Source organism: Lynx canadensis, chromosome C1, assembly GCF_007474595.2.
Source record: "Lynx canadensis isolate LIC74 chromosome C1, mLynCan4.pri.v2, whole genome shotgun sequence".
Classification (NCBI taxonomy): Eukaryota; Metazoa; Chordata; class Mammalia; order Carnivora; family Felidae; genus Lynx; species Lynx canadensis.
The window spans coordinates 205,813,669-205,825,855 of record NC_044310.1 but is presented as its reverse complement, the minus strand read 5'-3'; the positions used below and the strand labels follow the sequence as shown (position 1 = coordinate 205,825,855).

The window sequence follows — 12,187 nt, the reverse complement described above, 5'->3', positions numbered from 1 at the left end:
GACTTGATTTATGACCAAGTTGATGCTTCAGTGAATGGAAAAAGGATAATCCCTATAAACAGTGCTGAGCATATTTGGGATCCCTACAGAACAAAGATGAATCCAAATCAATTCCAAGCAGACTGTAGATCTAAATTAGAAAAGCCAAATACTAAATCTTCTCAAACATAAGAGAGTATCTTCATGACCTTACGGTAGGCAAAAATATCTTAGGCAGGACACAGAAAATTACAAACATAAGTGTGATAATTGGACTAGGTTAACACTAAGAACCTCTCTTTCCCTAAAGATACCAATAGAGTAAAAAGGCAAACCATCAGATGGGAAAAGAAATTTGCCATACTGTACAGATATCTGACCAGTTAGTCACCAATAGAGACAAGCAACCCAGTAAAAACAACAACAACGACAACAAAGGTCAAAAGAAAAACAGGCACTCCACTAAAGAGGATATATAAATGGCCAATAAACATATGAAAAGGGGCTGAATGTGATTATTCATCAGAGAAATCAAAATGAAAGCACAATGGACTACTGTTAGATACCCACGGGCATAACTACAATGAAAATGGTTGACATCAGGCGGGTGGGCAGAGATGCAGAGAACTGGAAATCTCATATACCACCAGTAGGGGGTGGAAATTGGTATAATTCTTCAGGAGACACAACAGTATATCGTAAAGCTGAACACTCCTTATGACCTAGCAATTTTACTTGTGCATTCGTACCCAATGTTAAAATGTACGTATTTGCTCTAAAAGCCACGTAAAAGGGAGTTCAGAGTAGCATCATTTACAATAACCTCCAACTGGAAACAATCCAAAATATCCATCCTTGATAGGAGGGATAGAGTGTGATATGGGCATACATTCTAATACTCTACGTCAGTAAACATGAACGGACGAATATATATATATATATATATATATATATATATATATATATATATATATATATATATAAAGGGGCCAAAGAATCTCTTTTAAAAATATGTAAATACATGGGATGGTCTGATTCCTTTTCCAAAAGTTGATCGGACAGATTTTGAAGCCAGTGCATTTTCTGTTAAGAGAGGCGTACAATTATAAGCTTATAGAAAAACATCACCCTTCAGTGAAATCGTAACACGCTGTATACTCCAAAAAGCAAGAACCTAATGAAAGAAAGAAACCTCCGGACACTGGGCTTCCATGGAAGGTTCAATCCAATCTCTTATTCTTATGTTACTAGTAACTGGAACTCACCTAAAACACAGATGCAACCCAGTAGTGCTGGATCTCGAAGCTGTGCTCTGTCCCTGGACGTGGCTGTTCTTATTCACGTAAGCAAAAGTGAATGCACTGTCAATACAATTCTAGACTTCGAGCATTTGCCCGAGTTCCCTCTCCCACAGTCGGAGAGAGAAGGGCACTCTGGGGACGTTCTCACTGAGGTAGGCTACCTGCTTCCCTCTGGCCACCTTGCCCATCTGACACCACCGAGAGGGACCATCTCTGTAGCTGCTGGCCTCGTCCACTTGGGCTCGGCTGCTCGGCCATTAGCCTCAAATAGTTCCCTGGCCTTCCTCCCCAGGCAGGCTAATTGCCACTTAATGGTCACATTCCCTCAGGTCTGACCACACACCAGACTAGAACAGTTTCGTAGGCCAACCAATTTCTACCGCCGCAGGAAGGATACAAGCGGCTTCTGGTCGGAGGCGAACTGGCCCAGTACCAGTCTGTGTCTGCTTCAGTCCTTTAAATTTGGGGGTCCTGCCCTGCAGGGACCGCTGGCCTCTGGGTGATGCCAGTGCTTTGACCAACTTCTGCCTTCGCCTAGCTTCTGCGGGCTGCATTCGAGGCTCAGTCCGGCTCCCCTCCTGGACCCAGAGCACTCCTGTGGGCCCCCTCAGCTCACACTTGCACAACGGATGGAAAACCGGGCCCCAACTGTGGCTTTTTGGACAGGGTGGAGAAAGGAAATAAAAAATTAATTTGCCTGTGTTGATGGCTAGGAATACCTACCACAAGCATTTCTTACTGGAAATGCCCTAATTTTAGTTTGATTAATACAAAAACATAACAGTGTCTTCAGTTTCCCATTATATCACCCTAACAAATGGCTGTGTGGACTTCTATAGTGGTTAACTAATAACGATTTAGTCTTTGCAAAACCCACAACAACTTTAAAAACAAGAGAGGATGAATGCTTTACCATGAGTGCTTATTACTTTTGAAACCAGAAACAATTCTCTATTTTCATAAAAGGGTAAAAGCAAGTCTCTTCAAGGTAAAGAAAACAACAATATGCATAATAACGTAGTGCTCCAAAACACAACCAAATTCCCTTTTTATCTCAGTAACGAACTTATCCTACAACAGAAAGTAAGGCTTGGTTGGGTATAATTTATATTATAATTAGCTTTCTTTTCCATATTAAGAAAGGCAGTTTGAAGTACATTTTTTTTTTAAAGTAGTTTCAAAGAACTTGAAGAAAAAAAAAAACCACCAAAAATGCTCTAGTCCAAAGCCAGGATACAGTTTTGTATGCGCTGCAGATAATTTAATATTTGAGAAGCCTTTTCAACCTTCTCCAACTGCAACCAAAACTAAAGCAATACTTAGAGGAACGAAACAAATGAGTAAGCAAATAAAACCCAATATCTATATAATTATCCACACATCAAACAATTCAGGGACAATAAAATAGAAGAGCATTTCAGCTCATTCAAGTTCAAAATAACGGAACAACCATTCACGAATCACAACAACAACAAAACTTGTGGCTAATTTTACCGTTAACGTATTGGGGATGATCGCCTTATCAGTCAAAAGACTTAAAATCAATTCTGTACAAGTTGATTCATTTCAGGCATCGAAAGCGGAGTATGATCGACCTTCTTGATTCGCTCTCATCCTCCTTTCCCCACATAAACAAGCGTAATGCCCGGTTTTGAGTCCTCGAAAGCTCAGGAAGATGCAATGGTGTCAGTGTAGAAAGGGTACCCCTGGGTACCTCTTCTGAGGACAGATCCATTTCATTTTGGAGAAGTGCCCCTCCTACAGGCCAACCCTAATCCTAACCCTGACCATCACCGTCTATCACAGCCCCTGCTCACACAAGCTGGACCAACCACCATCGCCTGGCACCCTCCAACAACATTTAACGCAGCAATGGGCTCATTGTCCGGGCCAGGCCATTAAGACGCTTTCCGGAAATTCTCCCCACTGCAATCCTTTCAGGAATAAAACGAAGAATTTAAGCCCAGAGCTCCTTGGGTCTAGCCTCAGAGAGAAGACAGCCCAAGAATATGACCCCACCATGTGAAGAGATGTGCAGAGAAGCTAAGGGAAGCATAGGGAGACTTCCGACAAAGATCTAGACCTCGGGTCCCATCCTCCCAAGGGCTACCTGTACCTCTACCCTTCCTACCGTGTGGTTATAAAAGCCAAAACATTTTCAAGGATGCCTGGGTGGCTCAGGTGGTTAATTGTCTGTCTCTTGGTTTTGGTTCAGGCCATGATCTCACCGTCGTGAGATCGAGCCCTGCATCAGGCTCTGCACGGGCAATGGAGCCTGCTTGGGATTCTCTCCTTCTCTCTCTCTTCCCCTTCCCTGCTCACACTCTTTCCCTCTCTCTCCCTTGCTCTCTCTCTCTCCCAAAATAAATAAATAAAAGGAAACAACAACGACTTTTCCTTTAAGCTTAAGTGAGTTTGAGTTAGTGTCTATTCTTTGCCCTCAAGGAGTCCTGACTCGCGCACATGGTAACCACTTGGGTTTGGGCATTCTCAGGAGTGAGAACTTTCTGGCCCCTGTTTTCAGGGCACTGCCTTTGTTAGCCCACAGGGGTGGCTTCTGGGGTCTTGTTTCTACTCTGGGTCCCATTCCCCTCACTGAGGCTCACTGGCCCAAGGGTAGTACCCAGGGCAATCAAGGTTTCATCTCTGGAAATTAAGATTTCTGACGTGAGAGAGAGGTTGTGGGGCTCTTTGAACAGTGGCACCCTAGTGGGAGAGGAAGGCGCTCTCAGACGCCCTGGTTCTATCCTTCTGGAGGCTTAGCTGCTCAACCCTGAGTTCCATGAGCTGAGTTCCATGAGCTGTCCCAGTCCTTCCAACGCATTCTGCCCTCTCTTCCTTTATTTCCCTCCGCAGCTGGCTACAATTGGTTTACTCTTCAAACCAAGAGAACGTGAGATCACACACACACACACACACACACACGTTTCTGTAAATCGTTGGTTAGGACACCTTTCCCTATGGGAAATGTAAGACTTCAATAAAAATCAGCTGGAGCAATGATGAACTTTTTACCTTGACCAAGCCGAGAGGTGGTGCGGCCCCAGCGGTGGTACATCAGCAGCTCAAGGATGTCATCCAGGCCACCGTGTTCTACCCCCGTGTTTTGCCACGAACAGTACTGACTTCTCTCCGAGGTCGATTCCCCCAGAGCTCACAGATGGCTGCAGCTTACAGCTGCGGCCACCTGTGGCATTATCCCCATCCAGCAGGAGATGGAGACACTTCCCCGTGCACGGGACTGCATAATCAGATACGGAAATAAGATTCTAGCAGTGGTGTGAGTCAGAATTAATTCAGCTCGGTGACCACCCGAGGAGCGTGGGAAGGCAGGAGCCAGGGCGGTGCCCAACTTTCTCACTGAGACATCTTGGCAGATGAGACACCCATCTCTGAGGTGGGACCAGAGCTGGTTTGGCAGGATGGTGACACCACGCGTAGGTTCACTCAGGCCTGCCCAGGAGTCAGCCGGAGCCTGTCCCCGAAGCCTTGACATCAGAGAGCAAACCACTCACCCCCTGACACTCAGTGGTCTCTTCAGGGGCGAGATAAGTACATTTCCGCGCTGCTTGAATTGCTTCCTCTTCGTGCGCAGACAGCCATTTGCATCAAGCCATCAGCTACCTGCCTGACTTACGAGCCGGGCACGTCCCGGTCGTGGGCGATGAGAGCAGTTCACGACGTGGACGTGGCGGGTGCTTGCACAGGCTCTCTCTCCACCTGCCTTCCACCTTCCAGCTCCTTCCGTGCTCACAGCCAGTTCTGCAGGACAGTTAGTCTAATCAATGGCTCTCAACCCTGGCTGCGCATTAAAATCAACTGAGGAGCTTTGAAAAAATACCAATGCTTAGGATCTGTGTGTGTGTGTGTGTGTGTGTGTGTGTGTGTGTGTGTTGTCTCCATTCTTTAGGTATTGTGGATAACGCCGCTGCTATGCATGTGGGTGTCCAAATACCCCCCGGGGGAGATTTTAAAAAAAGCTTTCCCCGGGATGTGACTATGCAGTCACTGAGAACCATTAGTGCGAGGCAGTCCCCGGTGGCTGCAAGGGGTCCAGGAGGGAGGCCCGGCCCAGCTGCTCCACGCGAAGTACAGTACTTGTCACACCAAGGCGTCAGCAGCTCGCACATCTGTCACCATCAACACGCAGAGACTCGGGAGGGTGAGGTAGGGTTTGTTTCCGTGTGTATCTCGCAGATCTGGCTCCCAGCCCGGCACCTGCAGTAAACTATTCAGCTGCTGCTGAGTGACAAAGACTTGCCAATCCGTAATTTAACTCGATCCTGCTATTAAAAGGAACTGTTCCCTCCTGCTACGAGGAATTACGTACCGTCACACCCTGGCCTGGGCCTGCGTCCGGCTCTAAGATCTTTATGAAATAAAATTCCACGTGTGGGAGAAACCCCGGGGCGGGGGGGGGGGTGGCAATGGCGCCACGGGGTGGGGGTGAGGGTGGGGAAGAAGTTTCTACAGCTTTGCTCCAGTTTCTTCTGGGACGGATGCCCCAAAGAGAGCAGCTGGGCCCGTTCCTTGCAGCTGAATGAGAGGCTTAAACAGTCCTCCCTGCAAATAGCTGCTGCCCCATCCCCATAACCCACTTTAAAAAGCAAAGACAGGCACCAAGCTGTGTCTTTCTTGAGGTGGGTTTTCTGTGCCCTTTACTCATGTCTGCGGCTCCACATTCTCGTGCTGATGCTGGTTTGCATTTCAACCTGAATTCTCGCGATCCCTTTTTATGAAAGCCTGCGGAAATTAAAAAGTAGCCCCAGATGAAAGGAATGCCAAACACCCGCGAGAGCGCTGGCTGGTTCCACATTGAAGTCCACGGCCGTACTTGGAGGGACCCTCCTCCTAATGCGAAGCAGCGGTGTGGCGAATTGAGAATGCTCCCCTCTCCCGTCCCCTGTCGGCTCAGAGGCCAGATACGCTGTGTGTGTGACGGGACGGGGACCGCAAGGACGAGTCTCGGGAGGGAGATGAAGCGCCTGGTCCCCTAACTGCTCCTCTAGCGTCTTCAAGGTCTGGTCGGGCCAGAATGAGGATGGGGCGGAAGCTGCCGGGTCGTGCAAATTCAGGGTCAGAGCTGGCCTTTATTTAAAATATGGATATCCTGGGGGCGCCTGGGTGGCTCAGTCGGTTAAGCATCCGACTTCGGCTCAGATCATGATCTCACGGTTCGTGGGTTCGAGCCCTGCATCGGGCTCTGTGCTGATGGCTCGTGGAGCCCGGAGCCTGCTTCCGATTCTGCGTCTCCCTCTCTCTCAAAATAAATAAATAAACTTTAAAAGAAAAATGTGGACATTTTGTTTATCATGGACATTTTTTGCATTAATTTTGCTTTTTTTCTAAGTGTTCCATTAAAATCATTTATCTTGGTCGGGGACTTGTCTGGCGCTCCCTCCATGTGGCACCTGGCCTGCCTCCCCCGAGGCCCAGCCCTGACTCCAGTGGCTTTCGGCTCTTCCTTGCTTTTCTGAGTTAGCCTGTGCTTTAAGAGGGTCTCTCACCACATCCCGTGCAGCCATAAGCCCCCTTTCTCTGGGTTTACGTCCTCCCAGCCTCTGCCTCTGCTCATTCTCACAAGCTCTCTCAATCCATCTGTTCACCTCTGCTGCTTCTGCCCCCCTACCCCCCACCCCCGCTCCCCGCCACCCTTCTTGCGATGGCCAACACCAGACACCAGGAGGACAGGCAGGAGGGTGGCCTTTCCCTCAGAGCCATTTTCTGCTAACACAATTTTTGAGCGTCACACGGAGAGTAACACAATTAGCAAGGGCCCATTCCGTTCTAGAGAAATCTTTCTTGTGCCAATTACGATGATAAATAGTGCCCTGTGGTTAGCCATGGTCAGCCTCGTGCTCTGGAACTCCAAGGCAGCTGGCTGGCACACCCGGAAACAGAGCTCTGAGGTCATTGTAACCGCGCGAACCGCCGCAGCCCTAGAAACATACGCAATTCGGTAAAAGGGTAGGCGAACCTTTAAATGCAGACGCGTCTCTCTGTGTCACCACAACCGCCAGCCCAGAGCAGTCTGGAAAGGAAGCAAGGCCTATACTTCTGGGCTCTTTTGACCCGACGGGACCCTTTCCCTGGAGAGGGCAGCTGAGATCCTTACAATCCAGGCCCGTCTCTGTAAGGACCTAAGTGGGAAGCCGTATCCACACGCTCCCATCCTTGACCCTGGGCGTTGCTCCTGCATCACGGGTAAACCAGCATGAAAAGAAATGAGCTGAGTCTCTCTTGTCATTCTAGCCAATCTTTCGAGTCAGGAGAGCCTAGCCCAGCTCAGCCTCCTCGATATTATCTTTCTTTTTTAATTTTTCTATTAAAATTTTTTTTAATGTTTTTACTTTTGAGAGAGAGAGACAGAATGAAGAGTCGGGGAGGTGCAGAGAGAGAGGGAGACACAGAATCCGAAGCAGCCTCCAGGCTCCGAGCTGCCAGCACAGAGTTTGACACGGGGCTCGAACTCACAAACCGAGAGATCGTGACCTGACCCAAAGTCGATGCTTAATCGACTGAGCCATCCAGGCGCCCCTCCCTGGATATTATCTTAGTGATTCATTATTATTATTATGCAAGAGTCACAACATCATAATTACTTACCTCACTGGCCTGATGGGAAGTACAAGCACGTATGCAAATAGCTGTAGAAGTATGCAGTGTAAAAAACACACCGACACGCTGGCCGCGGTGTTATTTGGACAGTCACCCCAAGACCTGCCCACAGGGACTTACCAGGACCGTGTGCATCCCAGTGTAGACTCTGCTGAGACACACCAAGGTGGAAAACACCACAGCCATCAGCAACCCCAGAACAAAGGGATACTGCCGGGGGCGAGAAGAGAAAACAAGGCGATTAGACCATGCTCACGTAGTTTGACGCTGTGGGAGGAAAGCATCCTGACTTAATAGCCACTGGAGTCAATCTCCATTTCCCTAGACCAGCAGTCTGATGGTCTAAAACCATTTGAAAAGTGGGAAAATGGAGCAAAGGAAAGGGGAGGGCGCCCAGGACCATAGCGCTAGGAGGAAGTTTCACAACATATAAACTATAAACATACCAACGAGACTTCGTTAGAACTCGGCCTTAAGCCAGTTTTAGTGCAGTAAATCGTTTTTTTATTTCGACCTATTCTTCTCCATAGAGAAACATGTATGGAGTCTACAGTGCTGAGCGAGGGGCAAGGTGGATGGGCCGTACTACCACCTGGAATTCCAACCAGCTCCGTCCCCACGGAGTGCTGTGTGGTCAAGTTTGGCAACAGCTGGCTCCCTAAGGAAGCCCAGGGGCAATGGGCCCAAGCGAAGAATGGGCACCTTTACATAGGGATGTTAAGGCAAAAATCCAGACTTCGCTAAATCGCAACATTCGCTGGCGGGTAACATGAGCGGAAGAATCTGGCTCATGCGGAGTCATATAAGGAATATGCAGATATTCTGCTCATAAACAGAGACGTAGAGATAAAATCCATGTGCTTCAAGCACTGACACCTGTGGGGTTTCACGGTGAGAAGGGTAAAGACGACAGAGAGCTGTCGATATTACGTGAGGCTCTGTACAGTCACCTGCTCCGTCAATCGTCACACAACTCTGTGAAGTGGGCTCTAACATTAGGTCCATTCCACAAATGAAGACAGCCTTAAACTTGATGACCCTTACATCGCTATTGAACTTTGGCACAAAGATGCCTTCCCATTAATCATCCCATTTGATCCCCACAATAGGAGCTGGGCTCAGACAGGCAGACTGTGCCCAAGGTCACACAGCCGGTAAAGGGTAAGAGTCAGAACCGGAAGCCACAATTTCCATCTCCAAGTCCAACACATTCTTTTTTGTTCTTTTTTAAATGTTTGTTTATTTTTGAGAGAGAGAGAGTGCTATCAGGGGAGAGGCAGAGAGAGAGGGAGACAGAGAATCCGAAGCAGGCTTTATGCTATCAGCGCAAAGCCTGATGGAGGGCTCGAACTCATGAACCATAAGATCATGACCTAAGCCGAAGTCAGATGCTTAACCAGCTGGGCCACCCAGGTGTCCCCCCAACACATTCTTTCTGATTTAAGACGTGAATACAATCACACATGGTCGTACGTCTTTTCTTAACATTTATCATTAACCGGGTCTCAGATTTTAAGAAAAAGTGTTAAAAAGTAATGAGTTAATGCATTCAGAAGTTAGAGTTTGGGCATTAGCCTGAACACATATAAAGAAACCAGATTTAGAAATGTTACAGCAAAGAACCCAAATAGCTACACATATTTATCATTAAAAATTGACTAGGAAGGGGCACCTGGGTGGCTCAGGTCATGATCTCACGGTTCGTGAGTTCGAGCCCCACATCGGGCTCTGTGCTGACAGCTCGGAGCCTGGAACCTGCTTCACATTCTGTGTCTCCCTCTCTCTCTGCCCCTCTCCCACCTGTGCTCTGTCCCTCTCTCTCTCAAAAATAAACAAACATTAAAGGAATTTTTTAACTAAAAAAAAAAATTGAGTAGGAAAGAAGTCTGCAACAACTCAGGCTGAAAACTGCTACATCATGGGAGCTGAAAAGCATTTTTAAAGAAGGACCAAGCGGCCTTGAAACGAGTATATAAATGGTTCTTGTTGCTGTTTTCTTGCAGTCCGCTGCTAGTTGAGGCTTTTTTCCTGTGCAATGTCAGCACGCTCACAGGCCTCTCTGGATGATGAGGACCAGCCCTGGGTCCACCGTGTCCTGCTGGGGCAGGTGCCCTGCGTATGATGCAGCTCAGAAGTCTGCGTTAAGTTAATTCAGACAGGCAGTACTGGAGAACTGACACACTTTTGACGCTGGCGTGACGTCTAAGTTACAGCAGAGGATTATACCTGGATGGATATATTCCTGGGACCTGTCCCTTTCCCATCCGGGAAACTGAGGTCTGACTCCAGGTGACCAGGTAGAAGACTCTAGAGGCAGAGAGCCAGGATCCAGCGCTAATCCTGTCCTTGTCCAACTACATCAGGCTGACCCCCCCCCTGGTTCCGCACAACGTAGAACACAGAACGGGCTTCGAGGGTGCAGGGACAAGGCGAAACGACACTGTCGTTTACATACATGACTGCTAGGTTTAACGAAATCTAAATTTTCCAGAGAGTAAAAGGGAAAAATTATTGAATTCAACGCAAACGTGGAGCCAAACTCCTCAGGTAGGCAAAGCAAAACTTGACCGCGGTACTGACGTAACTTTCGGAAGGTCTGACTGTAATCGGCATCTAAGCAGATATTAATGAAGTGACATTCTTCCGTTTTCAACAGTTATTAATCTCTTGTCATTTAGAGAGGAATCTAGAAAACACGGAGCCATTATTTCTAGTGGTTGAGCCCCAACCAGGGGCAGAGGCATCCTTGGGAGCCAACAGGGGGGGGGGGGGGGCACAGACTCTTTCCTGCCCTGGGCCCCGGGGAGTCTAGCAAGAGGATTTATCGGGTGGAGTCATCTCAGCCCTGGAGGACCATGTACGAGGATCATAAGCTCCTCACGTCTGCCGCAAACAGAAGATGAGAAAACCGATCACGTACTGTCTGGTCGGGAGCTCCGGGTGACGGTGCTCTGGAGGGCAGATGCCACACCCTGGATCCTGGGGCAGTCCATGTCACGCTCGTTGGTGGGGGAGGGGGTGTTATTACCGGGGGGTGTGCCTTTCACTCTGAGGCACAGCCTGACTTGGATGCTAACCCTTATGTCCCTTTCTCTACGAAGAAACTGTCACTGATGGCTCAATACATTTCAGTCCCCCCGAGTCTCGATTTCATAAACCTCAAAGCCCCTCAGAAAAGACAACTCTGAAGCAAAACCTCTCTTTGCCACCTCACGGCATGGGTGGCGGCCTCACCTGGTATCTGTCCATCGTAGAGATGAGGAGGGTGAAGGAAATGGTGGTGGCCGCCATGGCGTGGGTAGATGGCATTCCATACTCAGCAATCACTCTCTTCTCCAGTTTCACGACGGGAGGGGAGAAGGGGCGGGGCCACTTCAGGATGTCCTTGGCCATCTGGCCAATATACATCACCAACTGCAAAACCAAAGGACGGGGGTGAGTCTAACCGAGTAAGTGAAATCCCTCGGTTGTGTGAATTTATTTGGGGGATCCCAGTCTGTTGGCGGAAATCCCCTTCCTCTCTGACCCAGCTACCTCCTGGGAAAGTCTTGTAGGATGCGTCTTAGTCCATAAAAAGAGAAACAGGCCGTCTGAACTCCAGAAGACCACCGCGCCCCTAAGATAGGACATTAACACACACCTTAATTTGAATGATATACTCAAAAAGCATTTCCATAGTTCCTATGTGTGCCAGGTACTGTTCTAAGAGCTTTACAAATGTTAATTCACTTAATCCAATGACACCTACAGAACGCAGGTAGAGAACAAGATTCGAATCCAAGGAGTTTTGCTTCAAAATCTGTGCCTTATGTCACCATGATAATACCTCAAAACCGGGACAGTTCTCAAATCAGACAGTCTTTGTTCTCAAGTTTTAACCAGAAACGTGACCGTTCGGGGCACCTGGGTGGCTCAGTTGGTTGAGCATCCAACTTCAGCTCGGGTCACGATCTTGCGTTCGTGGGCTTGAGACCCATATCGGGCTCTGTGCTGACAGCTCAGAGCCTGGTTCAGATTCTGTGTCTCCCTCTCTCTCTGCCCCTCCTCCATGTGTGCTCTGTCCTCTCTTTCTCTCTCCTCAAAAATAAACATAAAAAAGAAAAGAAAAGTGATTGTTACAGAGCTTCTGCTTAAGAATTTTTGGGGGGGGGGGCACCTGGGTGGCTCAGTCGGTTAAGCGTCCAACTTCAGCTCAGGTCATGATCTCACGGTCTGTGAGTTCGAGCCCCCATGTCAGGCTCTGTGCTGACAGCTCAGAGCCTGGAACTTGCTTCTGATTCTGTGTCTCC

At 48.3% G+C, this 12,187-nt stretch overlaps 1 protein-coding gene across 1 annotated transcript in view; it reads right to left on the bottom strand.

The window, feature by feature from the left end:
- Positions 1-12,187, bottom strand: part of SGPP2 (sphingosine-1-phosphate phosphatase 2) — a 110,203-nt gene that overhangs the window by 16,873 nt on the left and 81,143 nt on the right. Inside the window, exons 3-4 of the mRNA XM_030324154.1 lie at positions 11,133-11,312; positions 8,019-8,108 (exon numbers count right to left, since the gene is read on the bottom strand). Of these exons, the coding sequence (XP_030180014.1) occupies positions 8,019-8,108; positions 11,133-11,312 (270 nt within the window). The remainder of the gene's footprint in view (positions 1-8,018; positions 8,109-11,132; positions 11,313-12,187) is intronic.